This window comes from Cygnus olor, chromosome 4 (assembly GCF_009769625.2).
Source record: "Cygnus olor isolate bCygOlo1 chromosome 4, bCygOlo1.pri.v2, whole genome shotgun sequence".
NCBI classification, from domain to species: Eukaryota; Metazoa; Chordata; class Aves; order Anseriformes; family Anatidae; genus Cygnus; species Cygnus olor.
Genome location: NC_049172.1, coordinates 5,771,346 through 5,793,757, shown reverse-complemented (window position 1 = coordinate 5,793,757; position 22,412 = coordinate 5,771,346). Strand labels below are relative to the sequence as shown.

General features: G+C 41.1%; 1 protein-coding gene across 5 annotated transcripts in view; it reads right to left on the bottom strand.

Moving 5' to 3' along the window:
• The window catches only part of PPA2 (inorganic pyrophosphatase 2), a 35,746-nt gene that overhangs the window by 6,281 nt on the left and 7,053 nt on the right, over positions 1–22,412 (bottom strand). For 3 of the 5 annotated variants that reach the window (XM_040556615.1, XM_040556613.1, XM_040556612.1), the window contains exons 4-9: positions 17,223–17,276; positions 14,753–14,872; positions 12,301–12,387; positions 10,907–11,033; positions 3,197–3,324; positions 1,337–1,422 (exon numbers count right to left, since the gene is read on the bottom strand). In XM_040556615.1, coding sequence (XP_040412549.1) covers positions 1,337–1,422; positions 3,197–3,324; positions 10,907–11,033; positions 12,301–12,387; positions 14,753–14,872; positions 17,223–17,276 — 602 coding nt within the window. The remainder of the gene's footprint in view (positions 1–1,336; positions 1,423–3,196; positions 3,325–10,906; positions 11,034–12,300; positions 12,388–14,752; positions 14,873–17,222; positions 17,277–22,412) is intronic. The other 2 variants (XM_040556614.1, XM_040556616.1) reach the window with 1 other exon arrangement.

Sequence of the window (22,412 nt, the reverse complement as noted above, 5' to 3'; positions counted from 1 at the left end):
ACCTATGGAAAGAAAACACCGTCACATACAGAGCTCAGATATGTATCTCTGTCACGAAACAAGGAAGTAAAAAACACAAAGTAACAAGTAATGCTGGAAGGGAATAAGTGTTTGGAGTGCTGTTCTTTGTTTCTTTGGGTTTGGGGTGTTTTTTAGGCTATAAATTCTATGCTAATGTACGCAGTACTCACAGTTACTTCTGGCAGCCCACTTGGGTACAGTTCAGAGGACCACAGTTAATAAACTAAATCCCCTCGAAAAGTCAACAGCGAAATTAACATTTGTAGGAGTTGAACACCACCTCGATGGCTAGCAGGGATGGCATGAATATCCCCGTGTCTCTTGTGCTTTAAAGGATGGCTAGATTCTACAGCAAGCCACCCTTGTGTTACAGTAACCTGCCTGCAGCATTTAGCAAGAAAAATAAACAAACAAACAAACAAACAACACACAGAGGGAACTCCAGGACTAAATACTTTGCAGGTAAGTTTCCCTACAGACTATGGATATGTATCCTTTCACACCAAAAGTGAGTTTGGTCATGAGCTTTTAGGGTTCTACACAATAAATGGCATGAAGTTCAGTTTCTCAAAGCAAGGCTCAGTTTTTAATTATTTTTAAATTGCATCAACATAAAGCTCAAAGTACCCCTGAAACAATCAGGACCCAAGTTTGAGTACTATCCTGCAGTATTCTTGCAGTGCTACAACAGAACTACCAACTTCTGCAACTGTTAAGGTGTTCAAACACTTGCAAGTCACATTTTTCCAGCACAGTAGAAGAGGAAAGTGACTATCTGAACACAGCCTTCCCCATAGCCTTTGCCCTGTGGCTTAGTCAATGGCAATCCACATCCCTTGGAAAGCACCACGCAGACACCTGCCCACTCTTCAGGGCCTCTGGTGCCAGAAATGCTGATGCAAGCCCCTCCAGAGAGCTTCACGAAGCCCACTTTCATTTAGATGAGGCCAAAAGCTGGTAATGAGCAGCGATGTGGCATTCCCGAAAACTACTAAATAAAAGTGACAAGGTTTGCATGGGATTCTGAGATACTCCCCAAATGGCACCAAACATTCTGGGGCCATTACTAGGAAGTTTAAGTAATCCGTGTCACTTTTATATAACCAATATATTTTCTGAACTGCTTACCAGTATGCCATCATCATACAAGGTGTAATTAGTCAACAACACTCAATTATTAATTAATTATCAATTAAACACGTGAGTATTCCTGTTACCTCAAAGTAAAACCTAAGCAGTTCATGCACAGCTGCCACGTGTTGAATACCAACAGTCTAGCACAATACAAAGAGGAAAGATGTGTCTGGATGCTTACCATTTAATAGTACCTCCATCAGTTTTTTTATGAAGCAAAGCTTTCCAGTATTCATGAGTGGATTTAATAATTTCAACAGCAAAATCCTAGTTTACATCAAGGGAAAAAAAATGATTTAAAAGGTTATTAAACAGACCTATTTTATTAAGACACACTGTTTCACGTGTTACTTTAAGGGGCCTCCTTCGAGGCCTCATTAAATTTCTGGAAAATCTAACACCATTTTTTTTTTATGAAAAGAAACGAACTTCAGTATCTGTCAAATACACTGGCAACATATCCAGGACTTTTCCTCAGTGTGCAGCCAGAAAACAGGAAGCCTGCATGAAAAAATGAAGCCAGCACTAGATGCTAAACAGACACCTACAGCTGTAGAAAACCGTACCACATCTGTAATGGGACAAAGTGTGTGAGCTGTGCTCTTCTGTTACATGTGCACATCAGGGTCAGAGTTAAGGTTTCCCCTCTAGTGGCAAAATCTGCATTTACTTCATTAATTGCCCAATCATATACTTAAGCATTTGCAACAACATAACATGTCAGCTGCTTAATAGCTTTTGTTTGCTTAAAAACAAAAGTAATGGGGGGACGATGACAAAAAAGCTTTAAAAAATAAAAATGAGCCCTCAGTGTCCAGATGATGATATCTAGACTGGCTTGCAAAAAGCTGCCAGCAGAACACTCACATTTCCTAACAAGGAGTGACTTGGCAAAGCGCCCCTGGAACATTGTGAACTTCACCAGAGCTGCTGGAGCACAGCCACAGCCGCCTCACCACATCCTGGGTCTCCAGAAACGCCTGAGAATTATTCAAGTGCTCCCAACCAGCTATGTCGGGGCATTTAGTGCCTCGAGCCTGAATGGGATATACCCTGTTAAAACTGTCACTACAGCAGAATTACAGAGCAGGAAAATTTGAAAGAGTAGTTCCTGGGAGAACAAGGTTATCCATCCTTAGAGCTTTGTATTTGATTGATTTAAAAGACAGCTTTAGTGCAGAGGGGAGTTGGGGCATCTCTTTAACCAGACAAAACATGCAAAGTTGTCTGTGCTGGTTAGAAGGCATTTTACAACTTTGATAGCACGCTGCAAGCTGAACTAGCTGACACATGAACATCATTCATTAGGAACCTGTGATTCTTAGCCAAAAAAAGAAAGCCTACAGTGTACAATACATGATTTGCAAAGCATTTTGACACAGATCACACACAATTTCCTCTGGAAAAATCCTGACATTTTCCTTGGCAAAGTCTATCCCCAGGCCCACTTTCAAACACTGACCATTTTTCCTGTAGGATGTTTAAAAAGCCACTCATTTTTTCTAAAAAAGATAAAAATATTTTTTAGCCTTCAAGCCAAAAACAGCTCAAATGGTCTTAAACAGAATTACTGGGAAAAACTATACCTTGAACAAATACCAAGTATGAAAAGATCTGCAGCCTATTGTCTATCTTGAACTGCATAGCCTTGAAAAATGTCCACAAAATTTATCAATCAAGACTCAAAAAAAGTATCTGAAAAGACTATCTGTTCACTCCTCTGACAGGGAGAATGAAAATGCTGTGACAAGCACTACAAACCTACAGATGAACATGGAAGTCTTGTCAGGACTGGGACTGCATGTTTGTTTTTTTTTACTGACTTTAATACCATATGTATTTTCCCCAATAAAGTGAAAGATAGTACACATTATTTATTCATATCCTAACACATTGTATTAAAAGATGCTTCATTTAAAAATTCTTTCTGTTCACGGTTCTCCTCCCTTCCAAATCCAAGAACTCTACAATGTATCAAAGAGGCCATAGGACAGAAAGACGCGTCTTTTGATTTTGAATTTTGATTTTGAATTATCTTCACCTTGCTTTTAAATTCTCCATTAAAAGCAAACCGATTTTCTGGTTTACCATCAGGAACTTTATATAACCGGAACCACTCGATCGTAGCCTCAAGGTAACCCGGCTTGTGCTTCCTGACATCATCAATATCTGCAGGTTTGAAAAAACAAAACAACAACAAAAAAAGGTCATTTTTACTCACAATTTCTGTAACATTAATTTTTCAAAGTCTCATAAAGGATTTGCAAGCAATTTCGTTTCATTGAGTACTTTCAAAGTCATTGGGGAACTTCACTTTATTACATTAGCTGCCTATAGCTGATATTTTATGATTTCACCACCGCACTAACCAGGTAAACCAGTTGCCTCCTACTCTTCATTAATTAAAACCCAAAGGGACAATGAATAAAAGGGCCATAGTTATGGCAGGAAAAGGAAGAAAGTTCCATATTTATAGGCTTTCATCTCAATAGCTACCTCTTGCAATACTTAGATTATTCTGTAAGATTTTTTTTCCCCAGCTACTGTAGGGTCTACAGGCATTTTTTGATAACGGAAGAATAGCAGAGAAAAACAATTTCAACACACGGATTTTAAACCAGTATCTCAAAACTAAATACAAGCTCGACTTTTCAAAAGTTGTATTAAAGGCATACCTCTGCTCTTTAATTCCAAATTCAGCCCATTAGATACATGAAAGTTAAGTGCCAAGAGCGTTAAGCACTAACTTTGCTGATAACCCCATGATATCTGCATCCGTGCACAGTGATAAGCGAGTTCTGCCTTTGCCTCTGCAGTCCTCCTGTGCAAAGATGGAACAGGAGACAAAGAGGAACTCACGCCATGTGGGGGGCGCCCCTGGGAGGCGGCGCTGCCCGTTGCCCCAGTGGGTGCAAGGAGATTAAAAGCTCACAGTAACACTGCTCGAGGTACTTCTGAGGCAAAGACGCACTTTGTGATCTCAAACATTTCCTTCTGCTGCGCATATCCGATGTTACTTGGTCATCCTGTGAGGAGGCTACCACCACTCCTGTCACCTGCAGTAAGGTGGTCCTCGACTGCCTGAGTATCAGCCCCCTGGCAAATTAACCCTCTGGCATTATGTTTACGTGGAAAAGCCCTGAGTGCAATCTTACCTGATTCTGATACAATAAAGCATTTTGCCCTTTCTAGAAGCCAAGTACTTTTTGCAGAAGAAGAAGGTGTAACCCTTCTCTCTGCATTTATTTCCCTCCAACAGTCATTTCTGACAGAAATGGGAGCTGACTTTTTATTGCTGTGTTTTGTATGCGGTCCTCCATTTATTATATAACCTCACTCTGCCCAGGCCACCTTCTATAGAGCTCTTATTCTTCTCTAGTGTTTTGCAAGTTACTTGCTCATTTCTCCCTTCCTGTTATCCTAGCATCTCACCCTGTCTCTTACCACACTGCTCGCCTGTTTCATCCTATTCTCCAGCAGACATACCTTGCTCACTGACAGCTCCTGGTCGCCAGTGTGACTGCTGATGGATGGTCTTCTGTCTACCCAGCTCCCTTCATTGCTAGAGATTTTCCAAAGGTGCTTAGGCCGTGGGATTAACACCTACCTGCGTCCTTTCCATCTTCAAGCTCCTAAATGCCTCCTCAAAATCTAGTCTGAGCCCAAACAAGGACATTCAAGTATTTCTAGAGAACAGCACAAGACTTTTTACCTTCTCTTACTAGACACCGCTCAACTCCATAGAGGCTGCTGAGGGAGATGACTTGTGGACTTAACTCTGAGACCAAACGTCCATGAGAAGATAGGCTGAGCACACTCACACATCTTGTAGATGCCACTCCCGAATTCCACTGGATCATACATTACCCACAGAATAAAGCATAAAACCTTGAAGAACCCTACGTAAATTTTTGCTTCTGCACACACTTAACAGAGCTACGTGTTTATGGACTCGGAGTAAAACACAGTTTGAACTTGGCTGCTGGCCATCTGCCTGTAGAAGATTAGGGAGTTTCACTGGCAGAATCCCAGAAAAAAAAAAAAGCAAGGGCACATAAGGCTGTGCTGAAGGCAGGTCTTTTAGCTGGAATGCAGATTTAAGAGTACAAGAAGCCTTTCACAGAGGTCGGTAGAGGAGACCAACAAAGAAGGAATGACTTTGAAAAGGGTGGTTTTGGTCAGAGGCAGGATGCTTCTTTTGGACCCTAATAAACCTACAGCTCCAATTCCAATCAGTTGCAGGGCTCCAGTGTATCATCCTGTTCTCTCCAAGCAAGGGAACATCCCTCCTCCCATCTTGAGCCCTCGTGATCTCCTCCTCTTGTGAGGTTTGAACTCACGATTTCAAGTACTTGCTGAAGAGACAGTATCTCCTCAAGTCTGTAAAGCAAACCAGGCTGCCGCAGCAATTTCCTTGACTCCCAGTGGTGGATGAACTCCAGGTTTCTGTCTCCGGTCACTGCTTAAATTCAAGCATACTTTCTCAGACCGCTGCTCTTTTTTTCTGGTTCCTGTTCCAATAAACCTCTCACCTAACTCTGCTTCTCCATTCCTTTTACTTGGCTATTTGCCTCCCATTCCCATAAAAATTGTTCATCAAAAGTGCTTTACTGTCTTCTAAGTGACATTTGAGCCCCTCCCCATCTGGCATTCCTTATTTATAGGCTTTGTTTATCTTTGTTAAAAGGACCCAACTAACAGAATAGGCTTCGGGGCAGGTTTCCATTACCTCCGTAAGACAGGGACAATCACCTCCATGGACAGAATGATCTCTGTGAATTTCACGTTCTCACTACTGAAAATATAGGTCTGATTCAGTTTACCTAAGCCAGGTATAGTGCCGTAGCATTATATGGCCCCTAAGCTACTGACTGCTGTGTATTCTGAGGACATAAGAAGAGGGACAGTGGTTGCTTATGTTTCCCTGGTTCCTTGCAAGCTATTCTCCTTCACCCGCCATGCTTCACTTCACTTTTCCTTATTATGATGGCCAGCTACAGGACACCAAATGAAGCTTAAGCTGCTGACAAAAAAAAAAGGAAACTGCATTATAATGGGAGCCAGTGGGCAAGCAGCAGGAAAAAGCGCAACCAAAAAAAAAAAAATCAATCCTGTTGCTGTGGAGTCAGCACACAGCACAAAATACAAGGAAAACAGCAGCTCTGCCATCATTCAACAGCTACCTCTTCAGTTTATTAAAAGGCACCATAGAAAAGCTTAGAAGACAGCTTGAAAGACACTTCCTTTGAAATCCAAAAAGCATCTTAGGGGCATCAAGTGGAAGAAGAGAAAAATATCTTCAGATAACAGAAGAACAAGCAAAGAAAGGTAGAAGAAAATATAACGATAAGCAGTATAGTAATATACCGCACTCCTACCTATAGAAGCCAGTTGTGTATTATGAGGAAGAAGAAACAAGTAGGAGTTAGACGTCCTCTCTGCAGCAGACAGTGACCCTGACTGCTTGCCTTTCCTCAGAGCTATGAGCTCCCACTGATACAAAGGAGGCTAAGCATGCATGGAAGCAGCAAGCACGTACCTAGTCTAGTACGGTTTCATCTCTGCAGGCAAGCCCTCGGAGTGGCAGAGACCAGCAAGGTCAGGCTCCCGCAGGTACATTTTCAACGTGTATCCGCTAGCTCTGTGTGGCAACTTCTTTATATTGCCTACATACGACCATAGATCCCATTTTTCTGGGCACCAAAGCTAAGCAACAAGGGTTAAAAAGAATTGGCTAATCACTTGAAGGGTTGCAGTTGAGTCTCAATAAGGAAAATCTCAAGAGGCTGGCACAAACAACTGCTGCTAGCTCTCTGTCAAGAGAGCGAGCCAATGCAAACGCGGCTCCCAATTCTATCAGGCTTTACAAAAGGGAGCAACAAAAGCATTTGTACAAAACTACCATTTTTAGTACAACAGATGCTGCTTCTTGCAAGCAAAGCTAAAACAACATGCTTGCAGCAAGCTTTCTAAACAAGGTCTGTGGGAAGGGAGGACATATGTTTTTAATAACATCTTATAAACATTTACAGGAAGCAGCAGCTACATTCCATATAAAGGCATTTGGTGTATTTTGTGCAGCATGGTGTGAGGGAGTAGGAGGGGAGCCCCAGTACAGATAATTAATTCCTTTATATTTAATGCTTACACAAATCCACATCAAAGGTTTTCAGGGCCTCTGCTGCTGCTCTGCATATAAATGCACTAATATGCAAGGGTATATAACAATATACGGGACAAAGTGTGCAAGAGACTTTTTTGCCATTGAGGGTTTGATCACGTAAACTCAAAAAGCCAATCTGGAGTTGTACACTGGCAAAGAAGCATAGTAATGGAGCACAGTTAACTATACCACTGCCAGCAAAGCTGGCAGAAATCGCCAACTGCTGTTGAACATATTCAGGGCTCTTCCCAGTGAGCAGTGGCGTAAAATGGTTGCTAAAATCCCAGGCAGGTAAATCACCTCGGAAATACCATCCAGCATTCAGGATTTGCCCGATTCACCTCAGGCAGGTAAAATGACCTTTTAAGAGTCAGACCTTCCAGTCTTCAGTCTTTCTGCTTCATCTGTGGGTCACTTGCAAAACCTCTTGTCCAACACAAGGATGCTGCACTCATTTAGACCAAATTACAGCACCAAAATACTGCTCACCCTTCCTGAGCCCAATCTTGCAAAGTGCATCAGAGATGTATGTGAATTTCAATGCCTTAAATTCAATCCAAATTATGAGATAAGCAGACAGGCAGCCTTTCCAGTCCAAGAATCTGTTTCTTCTCTTGGCCAGTATGCTACATTAAAAAAAAAAAAAAAAAGCCAGGCCTATTATGCTGCCAAGATTTAGTGTTTCAGTATGCTGGGAGCTTTTAGGCCCTCTCCTAGACCCTGGTCTGAAGTTACTTTGCTGGCCATCTGGCTAGCAACTGCCTGAGCAGAAAGACAGCGCAGTGGTTTTCAGGCAGATACAAAGGCAGATCTTATTGAAACAGATAAATCTGAACATGTCCAGGTATCAGTCTAAAAGGAGGTTTCTCATCCAGAGACCTGCACCTCATGTACAGCTTGTATCTGGAGATTGTCCCTGCACCCAGCCATATTAAGTGCTCTAACAAAAAACAGGTTACCTTCCAAAAGTCGGTCCAAAGACACTAAGTCTCTGCTATTCCCACCAATGACACCGTTCCCACTTGAGGAGGTGCTGAGCACTGCTTATCGTTCCTCTGGGTTGTCACTATAAACTAGAGTTTTTCATTGCTCTGCGTGAAAGAGGCAGTTCTAGGCAGGGTTTCCAATTTAAAACAGTATTTATCAATAAATGCCTGCAGGACACAGTAAAGCGGAGTACAATGAATAAACAATGAGGGCTGCTCAGAAGTTGGGACTGCTCACTTTTAAGTTCTGTGAAGTCTCAGAAAAATCAATTGCACTTACGAGAATGATCACAATCCCAGAAGGAGAATATACACAGTACCTGGGGTGTGCTTAAAGCAGCAAGAGGAGTTAACACACTGCGCGGGCTCAGGATGGGGTTTGCAAGTAATCACCACTCTGGTGCCTCGGAATTATCTTTTCCAAATGTTCACTGGGGGCTGTGCACACACTGAGCTGAAAGTAAATGTGATGATTCTCAGTCCAATTCAAAATGTTTAGCAAATGACATAAAAACGACTGGACAGACAGAAGGCAACTCTTAGCCTCATCTTTCCCTAGGAGGCCACTACTGTAACATAGCAGCACATCAATTATTGACGGAGGTATCAGTTTTATCCGTAGCTGCTGTCCCTTCTTGCTGAAATAATTAACATCTTTGGGAAGGGGGAAAAAACAAGTATAAAGGGACATATTGTACTGCCTACTTCAACAGATTTGTTTGTTTTCAGAGCGAAGAAGGACTGCTGTTAAACACTAAGCTAGTCATGTTCTGGGAGAGCAGATGAAGGGGGCTTTTCTCTCTCTCTCTCTTTTTTTTTTTTTTTTTAAACAACTCCAATCCTGAAGGGAAATTGTTTTAAACTGGATAAATATTTCTCCCGTGTTCTGAAGCTCAGGAAGGCAGCTCTTTTCTTCAGGTTTTGCATCTATTCTCTGATAAGAATGGATGCACACAACAACCACAGGCAAGGGTTTGCATTTAAAAAAAATAAAAATTAACAAGACTCTTACTCCCTTCCCAAACAAACCAAAGAACCAACCAAAGCTGTATCATAGCTAACACAAATCAGTCGTTACCTTAAGAAAAAAAAAAAACAAAACACACAAACCAGGGCTTTCAAATGAAGTTACTTAACCCAGTGATAGAAACTGTCTCAGTTTTACTTCTACCTACTGGACTCCTTTTCATTTTAAATTCTCTAATCCAGTTTTCTGATGAAACTCTCACAAATTATTAAGGAAAAATAGGTAAGAGTAAGCAGAACACCACATAGAAATAGGATGCTAACTGCTTATCTTTAAACCACTAATGCTTATACCACATTATAGAGATTTAAATTGAAACTAACATTAACAGCAAACTATTACTTACTATTTCCTTAAGCTGAACTTATTACTTTCTGCCAAATTAAAGAATCATAAACGTTATTTAACAATTCATCTACCCCACTATTTTAATCAGCATCAGCCCAAGAGTTTCCTTTTCCTCGCTGCCTCTTCTCCCTTTCTTTCCCCACAACTCAAGTATTCCCCATGTCAAAGCAACCTGCAAGAAAACTGAATGAAGGGCCAGCCCAGTGATACGCTTTACATTCAGAAACCAGGAAAAAGTTCCAATGGCTGAGAAACATAATTCCTCCAAAAACTACAGGATACCCCTACTCCTAGGGAAAGGCCATTCTGTGCCTTGGAGACACCTGCCAACAAAGAACAGGCTCTGACCATACACACCTAATGCTATATATGAGATTTTTGGTCTCATAACAATCATTAACTTTCAGACAAAGCTCACTTCATTATCGTGATTCCCAGTCTGACTGTATTTGAGAAAGTGAACCTCTGTTTATCCAGAGAAGAGTTGCATTTTACCTGTGCTGTAAAAACCTAACTCCCTCCAGGTTTACCATAATTGTATCTTTTTCTTAAAAAAAAAAAAAAAAAGGAATATACCTCACACTCTATTCACACTACTGCATATAAGCATTTTACTTCTTGAGTTCCATTTGGATACCAGAAGCAAGGTCACAGAGAGGACTGCACAGACTATTTCACCCTGCAAAGCTAGTCATCATCAAGGCTGATACTAGGGTGATCTGCTTCAGCAGCTTACGCTGCAAGTTTCCAAGCTAAAAGGTGAAACCTAACTGCTCTTATTAGGCAACAATCCCTGGAAGTAACCCAGTTACAAATGACAAAACGTTGGAAATGTACAGCCCTTCTCAGAATGCAATACAACGCCCACGAATACAAAAGGAAAAAAACACTTTCAGCAAGGAAAACAGTGTACTACGTCATCTGAGTGAGTAAATATGTACTACTACAAAGGAAGTAAGGCTAATATTAAGAGGTCACTTTCTAAGGGAATTGTGTTTATGAAGTCAAAAGACTTTCTGCCTGACACGCCCTCTTGAAAATCTCAGTGAACCTTTAAAATGAAAACACACATGCCCTTTTTGAAGGAAACATCTGAATTTAAACAATGAAAAAAAAGTTTTTGCCTCTTGCCTATCTACCTCTTCTTTTCCTGCGTGGCTCAAATTCAGGTACAATTGTTGAAGTTGCTGACACAACTTGCTATAAGATAGGTAAAACTATACTTACCGTGGATATTCTGGGCTTCCGGGTCATCCACACCGATGGCAATTATCTTCCAATCTGTCTCTCCTTCATCAACCAGAGCTAAAACACCCAACACCTTCACTTTAACAATCTCACCAGAAGAACGAACCTGAAAACAGAACATAATCTCAAAAAGATTTGGAAAATGCTACACGGAAGTCGTCTTTTATGTTGCAGACAAAATGGTTTGCTACCTGTTCAGCCAGCAGCTAACAGAATTACAAGATCGATCTGTAAACCTGATACACATCATCTTCACGTTAACAGCCTTTCTCCTATCTTTTCTATTCTTAAACCTTCCCTTCTCCCATCAGCATTTAGTTAAGAAGACAACAGAAGCTACAATATTTTTTCTTCCCTTCTACCCTACCTCCCCACACACTTTCTTGATCTTTGCCCCAAATCTGCAAGTCAAAAACATCTCTTATTCATTTTCTAGCTCCTTCATGCCTGTTGATTCTCTGCTTTCTCAACTCTTGGTCTTCATCTGTCTCTTGGACACACACACAGCTACCCACCCACCCCCAAAAACATGAGCACAACTCTTTTTTGCATTCTCCTGTGGACCTTTTTCACACCAGGTAATATTTCCTTTCAACTCTTTCTGGATCCCCTCAAATTCAGCTTTAGGTTCCTTCACTCAAGTGAAGCCACCTTTGCTAAGGTCACCAGTTAAATTTCCTTTTACCTTAGATAGCTCAAGAGATCCCTCATCCAAACTCATTAATTGCATTTACCCTATCTTTGGTACCACAGAGAATTGTTACATTCTTTGCTGCCTCCAGACAAATGGAATTTTCTTTCAGTGAGCTAAACCTTTCCCTTACACCTATTATTGGTGTTTGCTGTGCCTCTTTTTCATCCACCCACTCCATATCTCTTAACTGCAACAGGTTCTTCTTCTCCTCTAAAGAGGGATCTGCTTCTTTTTGCACCCATGAGAAAACTTAAACCTACCCCCTATGTGGGTTTGACCTTATAATCTTACGTGCATGACACTGCCATATTTCTTCATCTTTCAGAATGCTAGTCTTATCTCTAGTGCTGCTAGCAGGGGAAAAAGAAGTCTTCTTTTTCCTTCCTCAAAATCTTAACCCTCTCCTCCTCCATCCAAAACTCACTGTCCAGCTATACAACTTCAGTGTTCACTTCCAGCTTTCTCTTTCATCCAGCACCCAGGCTTCACAAGATCCTTTTTTTCTCCTCCATTTTTGCTGTTGTTTTTAAATCCACCATTTTCTTATCTATTCTTAGACCCTCTGCTCATATTTTAGTTACCCCAAGACTGACTACTGCCACCTTTTCTTGTTTCCCACCTGCCATTCTCTTTCAAAAACTATTACCAAATCATTAAATTAATCTTGATAAAAAACAACCTTTGAACCGATCTCACAAACATCAATAGGATCATTATCCCCACAGCATCCAGTAATGTCATCTTTATGGTGTGGATCTTCCCAGGTCTGTCAAAGGAAAGAGAATTATGAGTTACCAACTGGTCTGCAATTACAATTCATCTAACCACTACATTACTGAGATTAATAAAAACACCAATAAAAATGTCAGCTTGCTGAGAACGGGCTTGCTCAACAAAAAAAAAGAAAAAAAAGAAACAAACTCCAAACAAACCATGGACTGAGGATGGATAACACAGTAACAAATGGATCAACTGCATCAAAGACACATAAGACACTTTATGATATTGCACTGATCAAGTCATCAGAGGAGCCAGAACATACATTTTTCTGGTTACCAGCACTTGTGGGATTAAACTAGGATATTCTACAACCACATTTTTACTATACTCCTTAGATACACCCACACTAGCGTAAGTTGCTTTCAAAATCATCTAGACTTTGAGCTGCCCAAGCTCCTGGGTATGGAATTGTCAGTATCCAACTGACTCTATGAAGTTCTGAATTTAGGTCTGAAACATTTCTGAGTGTTTTTGCATACAAAGATGTGCACAAGCCCAAGAACTGCCAGCAGCTTGAGACCAAACAAGGTTCCCTGAGAGGTAAGTTCAAATCCCTACTCTAAGCAATATATGAGCAAGGAATCACAGCCAGATTAGTATAACTTTATAAAAAGGCCAGTACATGTTTTGTCTCTTACTTGCTTGGAACGAAAGACATCATTCTACAGTTGAGAGGTTTTTCTGATAAGAATTTTAAGACCAATGAGGTTTTGTGGAAAAGATGTTAGAAAACCATCTACAAGGAGCTATACTGCTAGCTCCAGCTGTCCATGGTCAAGCCTCCAACTCATACTCTTGTTCTTGAGAACTTGACTGATGCTACAACTGTGAAAAATAAATGGTCAGGTATTTAGATAGCAGCATCATTACCAGAAAAAATGACAGAAGTGGAGTCAAGAGAGAATTTCAGCCTAAAACTTAGTTTTCCAATATTCTTCCAAAGCACTTATTTAAGGCTTCATTCTACCAATGCCATTCTCTAGCCTCGCTGCACCTCTCCACCTGTAGTTTCTGTAAGAACTGAAGGGAAGCTAGCTAGGAATGGTAGCGTTATCTAGACAGCACAGCAATTCCTGCAACAATTACACTTCTGGAGTAATTTTTCTTCTCTGTTCCAGAACATAAAACAGCAGCCACAAATATGTATCTTTTAGCTATATGCTAGGGCTGAATTTCTGGCAACTGCTGACCCTGATGAAAAGTCCTCTTGAGACAGTGGAGACACAGAACTGGATCAGGCCCAGGGTTTGTGATAGTAGCTAGTAAGAATCTGGAGTATTGTTGAGACTTCGACAAGTATAATGATCCAAGTGACCTTTTAAAGTCATTACAGGGGAAAAAAAAAGGAAAGACAATTATCTCCAGCTGTATGACTGACAAGGTAGTAAGGGGAGCTGAATGCATCTCTTGGGGAATGTGTCATCAGTCCAAAATAACACACTTTGTGCAGGAAAATATTTAAGTATTCAATTTTGGCTTTGTACGACGGCACAAACAAATTTCAAAATATTAAATGGAACTCTTGGTTCCCAACAATGCCTACTTGGAAACTCGGACTACTCAGACTGCTGACTGGATAAAGATTTCATTGTCCTCCTCCACCACCTACCTGATATCTCCTCTTCAGGGAGGAAATATGTAAGCAGATTTTCAGGAGTAAACTTTCACTGCTCATGCATATAAGTGTAAAGAAATCTTTTTTTAGTTTCATCTTGATCTTAAATACTATTTTAAATCCAATGTGTTATTCAGAGTAATGAAAAAAAAAAGTTTTAAAACTTCAATTATGTTAAAAATTTCAGACATTAGTTGTTTTTTTCTCCAAGACTCAAACAAAGTTTTGAAAGTGCCATGATCAGTAAAGTCTCCGAGTTCAGAGCAAAGTTAACTAAGGCAGTTGAGGTTTAATCTAAAGAAAAAGTCCTTGTGTTCCTCTTTCTTAAAGATATTAAGAAATAATACCAATTAACATTCATGCTGCAATACATGAAGATCCTAACTGAGTTTAAAAATGTCTTGCTTAAACAGGAAGGGGCTACTTGAACAAGTATTTTGAATGCAAGACCACAAAAGTTTAATTTTTTCACTATGGTACACAGATGCAGGCTAAAGACTCAAGATTTCTTGATCATTTAACTCCTTCCTGAAACCGAGCTTGTATTTATACCCACACCCAAATTCTGATCAAAATTTACAGACACAATAAAGCTCTACATAAAAAATCCTAATTTACAAATTATCAAAGAGAAACATCTCTCTTGCAACTGATTTGCATTCCGGCAGTACTCAAGATTTACAAGGCAATTTCCACAGAAGACAGAAAACTTTCACCATTATAACAAAAATGTTACCTGAGGGAGGGCACCATAATTCCATATATAACCCTTGTGAGGAAAGATATTTGCCACATATCGGAGCTTGCCTTTCTTTGTATCTTGTTTAATGGGATTCAACGGCTCCTCGGTGGCAATCTAAACAGATCGTGAAAGACAGAGAGAAAGAAAGAAGTGTCAGATGGAAAGCAATTCATTCCGTACCCAACCAGTTAGCTCCATCTGGGAGCATGTGCTTGTTGTTTGAGGAGTATTAAAAGCATGATGGCCTCACTGTAAATCTCGAGAGCCATGTTCAAAAAGCTGCTTATTAAGGTTTTAAATAACGCTGTGAAGTATGCAAGAAAAAGGAATCCAGAAGAGAAAGTCATGAATTTATGAGGAGACTGTCACAGTCAAACATAAATACCGAAAGAAACCTAAGTCAGAGGCTCCTGTGCTTGAACTTTGGTACAAATTCAACAAAGATACAAATGGTGAAAGTTCTTCAGACAACAGGGGCTTTGACAGCAGCAGGGGAATTGTTTCAGCGTCATCTCACCCACCCTCCACTCATTGCTCTCCTACTGCATACACCCCTTCTCTCCATACCTCTCAGCAAACAAATGCTTTTTTAGTAGGGACAAGCTCTGCACAGTTACCACAGGCCAACTTGTGTTGGCTTGGAACAAGTTAAATTAGCATTAGAAGGTGTTTTTACTCCTGCAGTAGCGCTCCCAGAAGGACTGAGCTAATTATTGCAAAGCAGTTTATTACTGTCATCATCCCCCCACAACCTCAAATACCAACCCACTGCCATGAGTTACCTACCACACATTAGCTAATTCACCTGAACTGTCCTTTTGCCACTCACCACCACAACAAAACCCATGGTAGCTTGACTCATCTGAACCAGCTCACATTTGTTACAGGTTTTGAGCACACACTGGCTCAGGCCATACCAGCTTGTGCTCACATCCATTTTAACACCCTTGTCATTTAGCTAGAATACCAGAAGCAAAGTCATCCCAAATGAATTCTTCTTGTTTGGACCACACTGTCCTGTCAACAGCAGGCAGTTATTCCGTAAGTAACCCCCCAATGTTTCTGTTTTCACACTTGATTCTACCTGCTTCCTAAGTTAATGGTAAAGACTCTGAATATGCCACCTGGGATTTTGACAGAAGTGGAGCTCAGCACTGTTTTCTCTTGATGTGAACTGGTGCAAAGATTAACTGACAACAGTGGGCAGGGACCAATAACATTCCATAAAGAGCACCTTGAATAAAATCTATGGAAGGACAAGAGAAATGCAACACATTCATCCTACAGCGAGGTTTAATTTCCTACAGTCTCCATTCCACGTGAGGGAATCTCAGCACAAAGATGCAGACAAGAGCTGGTGCTGGCACCATAACAGAGCCTGCACTGAAGGACTGTCAGGCAAGAGAACTGTTTGCCTTACTTAACACAGGAACCTCCAGGTCTCTTAAAAGTTATGTATTACATCTGAGCTCCTACCAAGCCAGAAAACATCCAAACCCTCTGATTTCTGAACCTCACAGGACAACAAACCCCTCTATCCTCAATGTAACATGCCAAGAAAAGGAGAGGGAGAGCAACATGTGCTTTAAGCAAGGACTTCAGTGGCAAAGGGAAACTCTGAAAATAAGAGCTCAGCTTCCACAATAAACCATCCTAAAATACAAGGCAATTATCCAAAGTAGCCCTACTTCTAGAATTAAAACTCAGGCGATAAACGCAGTTCAAATGATACGCCGGCATCAGGGAAAGGAGAAAAAGTTCTGAACCAAGAGGCCAGGAGGCTCTTTGGTGTTATTTTTAGTAGTCGAAGTAGTTTAACAGCTCAACCACAAAATTCCTTGAAAGCATCTGGAAAGCATTCCTAAAACCATTACAAATGTTCAGGAAGATAAGAAACATCCTGGTGAGATCTGTTGTTTCACCAACTCTACGAATGAAGCATTACTCAGCTTCTACATTGTAAGAGCAGAGGAACAACCACTGGGCTCTCCTTTCAAAACATCTTCCAGCAGGAGTAGATACTTCAAATGAGTGAGGCCCTGACGTAGTTTTTGTCACAAGGAAACGTTTTTTCATTTGCCACTCCATTTGTCAGGACGCGGCCTATCACACTACCGTTTATATGCTGGAAGTGAGAGGATTTAGAGCCTCTGAACCAAATGTTTCACAAGCGAGCAGCAGTACGACTAAGCAGCCCAGCACTCTAGGGCTCTGCTGCAGGTGCGCTGCGCTCTGCTGTCTGGGGCTGGCAGGAAGCAGTGCTCACCTGCAAAGGGGAAACAATTACAACCTCAGCACCTTCTTTAATGGCAATGGAAATGTCTGTATGCACAACTTAATATTTTAACTGAAAATTTTATGTATAAAGAGCAATCCACACCGATTAAACTCTGAATACCGAAACCCACTGCGCTGCCGTAACTTTCACCAATGCCCATATATTCAAGGTATTTTTCTTATTTACCTCCATTTTTGCGTTCGTCCAACGAGGCACTTCCACGATCATATTAAACAGGACCTAAAACAGAAACAGTGAAAGAACTGAAAATAAAACCCACCTGGTAACTAACATTTTGCAGTAAGAAATTCTCTCTTCTGCATTCAGCTGCACCAAATCTCACTATTCCAGCTGCTTTTACATAAAGTACGCTTCACTTAGTTCCTCACAATAATACTCAACCTCCTCAGTTCATCCTCCACCCCCATTCACCTCTGAGAATGCAAACAAGGAGCAATGGAAATACACGTGATGCTTTTTATTCCAGTATCAGTATTACCCTTCACACAGTGTTCAATAAGCCTGTGGAATGGTTCGCGACGAGGCAGCGCTCAGACCACTAGGCAAAAAGGATTGGACATTTCTATAGGAAGGAGTCAGCTTCCCTCAGGCACTGGTAAGGGCAGTGTTTTCCTCCACCATGGGAGTTTATTTCTTCAGGTCTTCCTTTTGTCACCATACAAAAAACATAACAACCACTGACAATTCTCAGTCCAATCTGGTTGAAGTGAGGCCAAATGAATCCAGAAGTGACGGCAGAGAAAGGACATGGACACAGGCACTTCGTGTTTGCATAAGCCTTCTTCCCAGTAGAAACATAATGAAAATTGTTTAAGAGTTCTTAAAAAGACATGAGAAAAGCACTGTGTAACTGCTGCAAGCTCTCTTCTGAAGCTGTCAGGGCCAAGCACTACCAAGGAGGACAGAGTATTAAAATGGGTAACTAGACCAAATCACCCAGCAATGCCTATGACCTATTTTCTTCACAATTACTGAAATAATCCCAAATATCCCACTGCCTGGGACATCTCTCCATACAGAAAGAAAACTTGTGTTGGTATTAAAGATGGCACCAGCTCAGGAAATATAAAATATGTTTTTGAAGACATAAGTAGAAAAAATAAAATCAAGCCAACTGAAGAATGGCGCTGACTCTTGAATTACACTGCAATGAAGGCTGTAGCAGACACTTAAATACTCGGATTTTTCTCTTTGTATCCTACAGCTGCAACGAACACACAATTAGGAGGGTCAATGACACAGTCAATTGATTAATGTCAATCCAATGGTTCTATGACCTCCTCCCCTCCCAACTGGAATGCAACAAGCAAGAAAGCAGAGGAAAATCCCAGCTGTCACTCACGGTTTTCCCCATGAGATCACAAGCTACGCACAATCCTGATGGCAAACTCCAGGAAATTTAAATGCAATTTGCCATCCCTAAGTACTGTGCCTGTATTGTAATTTGTGGCATCTAAGCACGTAAGATGGAATCACTTTTCCCTATTAGGTCATAACCAAACGCATTAAACAAGAGGAAAGAACAAAAAGGAGAAAGGTGCTTCACATCACTTGCACGAGGCACACCTCATGTATATAAGCACAGCTGAAGCAGACAAGTACTCAAAAAGAGAGCTCAAAGACGTCAACGCTAAGGCAGCAGATACAGAACAAAGTAATGTACGTGCAGCAGCAGGTAAGGAAAGGCTGGAAAAGAGCCAAATAAAGTTTACACATCCATCTCAGAAGCATTTGGAAAAAAAAACGCACAGCATAGAAGCCAGTGCTGACAAGAAGCTCTTAAAGAACTGCCAGCGGGTCAAAGAATTGTTCTGACTGGTAGCTACAGGCAGAAACCTTACAGACTACTCCTGGAATTAAACACAACGGCTGAGGTTTTTGCTGAGAAGATGCGACTGCACATTTTCCTCACCATGTCAAACACAACGACCTGTAAACTTTGTTTTGAACTTTAATTGGCCAAGAACTACTCCAGGTCCTCACCAGAGCAGTTCTCGGGACTGGACAACGGCTGGACTGAAGTGAACACAATGCTCTTCCAAAACGAATCTCCTGGATTTAACTCAGCTTTAAGACCGGGCCTCCATAATTGGTGTTATCAGTCAAATGTGAATTGTCAAGAGTCTTAAATGTGACAGCCTGACAGATTAATTCGTATGCAAAAAAAAAAAAAAAAAAGAGGTACTCTTTCTAATGCTAAGCTGCCACAGGCATTTACAAGAGATTAAGTAACTTCATGCAGTGCTCACATTAAAAAATAAGAAGTTTTATTTATAGGGTAATCACATTTTCACGGTGATGAGGCAGGACTCACTGGGGTGGAAAGGAGAGCATGTATTAGACAGTTTTGACAGATGGAAAGAGAGAAGTATATTTCTCCAGGTTTTCTTTCCTCTGCTTTCCTATCTTGTTTCCCTCCTTGCCTAAATGTCATCCAGCATTTTTTTCCATCACGCTGACTTCCCCAGGCCAGGCACCAATTCCTTCTGTCCACTCGCACGGTCTCCCTCAAGTCCTTGCTGCAAAACTCCTCGCCTCTGCTGCAAACGGAAATGTGTCATCCATCACGTCTCCACAGATTACCAACTGCTTACGCGATGCAGTGGTGAGTTTTGGCTGGTCAGTGCACCTGGTAATTGATCTTATCTTCAATCAGCAAAACAAAAAAAAATTCACCTCACCAAAAACCCAAGTGAGCGCTTCTACTCCCTCAAGCCATGGTGAGACTGTTCCAACAACCCACTTGACACACCTTCCAATGACAGAAAGAGAAACCCCAAAAGTTAATTTTTCATTAAGAAAACCATTACTTTAGGAAATTTACCATTTAACTGCCTTAACGTGCCAGCAGGGAACTGGCATGCTTAGATCACTGCTTGCCAAAGTCCAGACTTCATCTAGATTCAGAAAAAGGGACAGAACTCAGGAGCTAGGAAAAGTGCCCTGACAGAGCCCAGAGGGTTGTCTAACCCAGGGTATTATGTAGCTTGTTTGGTTTGGGGTTAATGTGAGCAGAAGACAGACATTTGTACTTTTGCTCTATTATACCTGGAGGAGGTAGGGGGGGAAAAAATCCATTTGGTCAACACAGAGAGGTCAAAAGTATACTTCCCAATTCCTAAAACTGAATATGAAAATGAACAGGGAATGACATCAGAAAAAAGAAACTCTCTCTAAATGGTATCCTTTATCTCCTAGGAAAGACACTCTACACCACATGGGAACTCACGTAGAATGTAAATAAGTGTTTGCTTTAGCAATTTTTTTTTTTAAACAAGCTTTGGCAACTTACTGCATTCCATTTGAATTAAACAATTTTTAACATAACAATCATTTTGGCTGATATTTCATACAGACAACAGGAACAAGGTTTGGGTTTTTTTTTTGCCTTTTCTTTTTTTGAAAGAAAACCACAGGAAGATAAAAAAGATCTAGAAATACACTTCAGCATGCTCATGCAGCAAGTGTTGAGAAAAGCAAGGAAAATATGGACTGTTGTACCCAGGTAAACTGTGAGTCACACTTCTCTCCGCTGTGACCAGTGGCCAAAAATAACTGCTGGCTCTGGCTGTACAGATTCTTATAGAAGATAGCTCATTTTGATGACAGCTTCTTATTACAAACTTGAACGTCACGTGTCACTAAAAAAGCGATGAAGCACATTTCTGACACTGAATTTTTGCCCTTATGGATTCCCATGCATCTATCTCAGAAACAGTTCTTTCTTACCTAACTTATGCTTTCCTTATTCAACTATTTCCTTTCTCAGTCTTCCCAAGTTCCCCAGGTGGTATATTTGAGGGGAGGGATTTAAATAGGCATGATTCTGCCCAAGGACTGCAATAGGTAAAGCTCAACTCTGAAGTTTCAGCTAATTTTAAGAAGAAGTGGAGCAAGCTATGGAGAGTGAGTAGAGCGACAAAACCAGAGATATGAAGAGAGGAACAGAAAGTCAACATAATCTCATTTTTAAAAGTCACGTTTTAAGGCCTGATTGCCATTCACCATCAGCCTTGCATGACAGGGAGCAGTAAGCCAAAGCTCACAGTTCCTTCAGCCATTTTTATAGCAGAGTGCTTTAAAAAAAATCTGAAAGTATTAAAGCTGCATTTGGGGGCTGTCGGCCCTCCTCTTGGAGAAACTGAACTCACAAGACAGAGAAAAGAAACAAAAAACCTGTAATTTTTATTTTTTACCTGCTCATTTGCAATGTTAGAGGGAATCTCACCAGCCATTCACTACATAGGGCAGCAGGCACCTGAGGACTAACGAGAACTGAAAGGACAAGCTGCAGTCCAGCAGCAGTCTGAACACAGGATGATGTTTTCATTAACAGAAGTTTAAAAGAAGGGAGAAAAAAAAGGGGGAAAAAAAGAAGGAAAAGAAGGACTGACATGAAATACGAGAAATGCAAGATGAGGGGCTTGCTTATAAAATGAGTGCCTGTCTCGTACGCATTCCTGATATACGGCTTGATGTCAGGCACATGCTGATAAACTGATTACTGGACACTACCTGCACAACTACTCAGGGGAGAGCCTTGGCAAGGATGAAAACGAAACGCAGACTTTCTCAAGTTTTAAGGAACCATTTCTTTGATGTTCAGCTTGATCAAATCACTGATGCAGCTTTCACAATAAACCAACGCTACTCCGGTAGATTTTAAGTGGAGAGCTGAGTGAAGATTAACAAACACCAAGACCTGCAGTAATCTACAAGAACACAAAGCAAAATTTGCAGCTGCTGGACAGATCCATAGAAAAAGGCTGGGTGACTTCATGCATCAGGATGAAACCTTCACTGATCATCTGAAGTACTGAACACACAAATCCCTGAACATGCACAACAGACACGCTACAGCCCAGGTTACATGTACCAAAAAGCGTCTAATGACTGAAGGTTACAAAAGCTGTAGTTAGGAGAGAATAGGGAGTTTGCACCTGTACCATATGGGAAACAGCGCCAGCTTTTCCCTCCTTATGGAACATGCTGACTTTATCATAAGACCACTCTGCCACCACAGTTTTGAACTGTGTTCCCAGCATGCAGCCCTTCATCTGATCACTTATTCAGAGTGCGTGACCACTGCGATGACCACTTGTACCTCACCTGATTGCCTAATCTATCAAAAGCTCTTGCCTGACAGGAAGAATTCAAGTCCACAGGGGCATTCCAGCACTGTGCAATCCACAGGACACAACAACCAGAACTGTCTTACTTCCTCCTGTTCTTTATCAACTGCTCTGGTGGGTGTCTGCAAGTTAGGAGTATAATCTCTACGTGCTTGGACAGATTCCTTTCTAAGGCCAATATTTTAAATAAACCTTTGTATTCAAGAACACCTGAGCCTGCTGA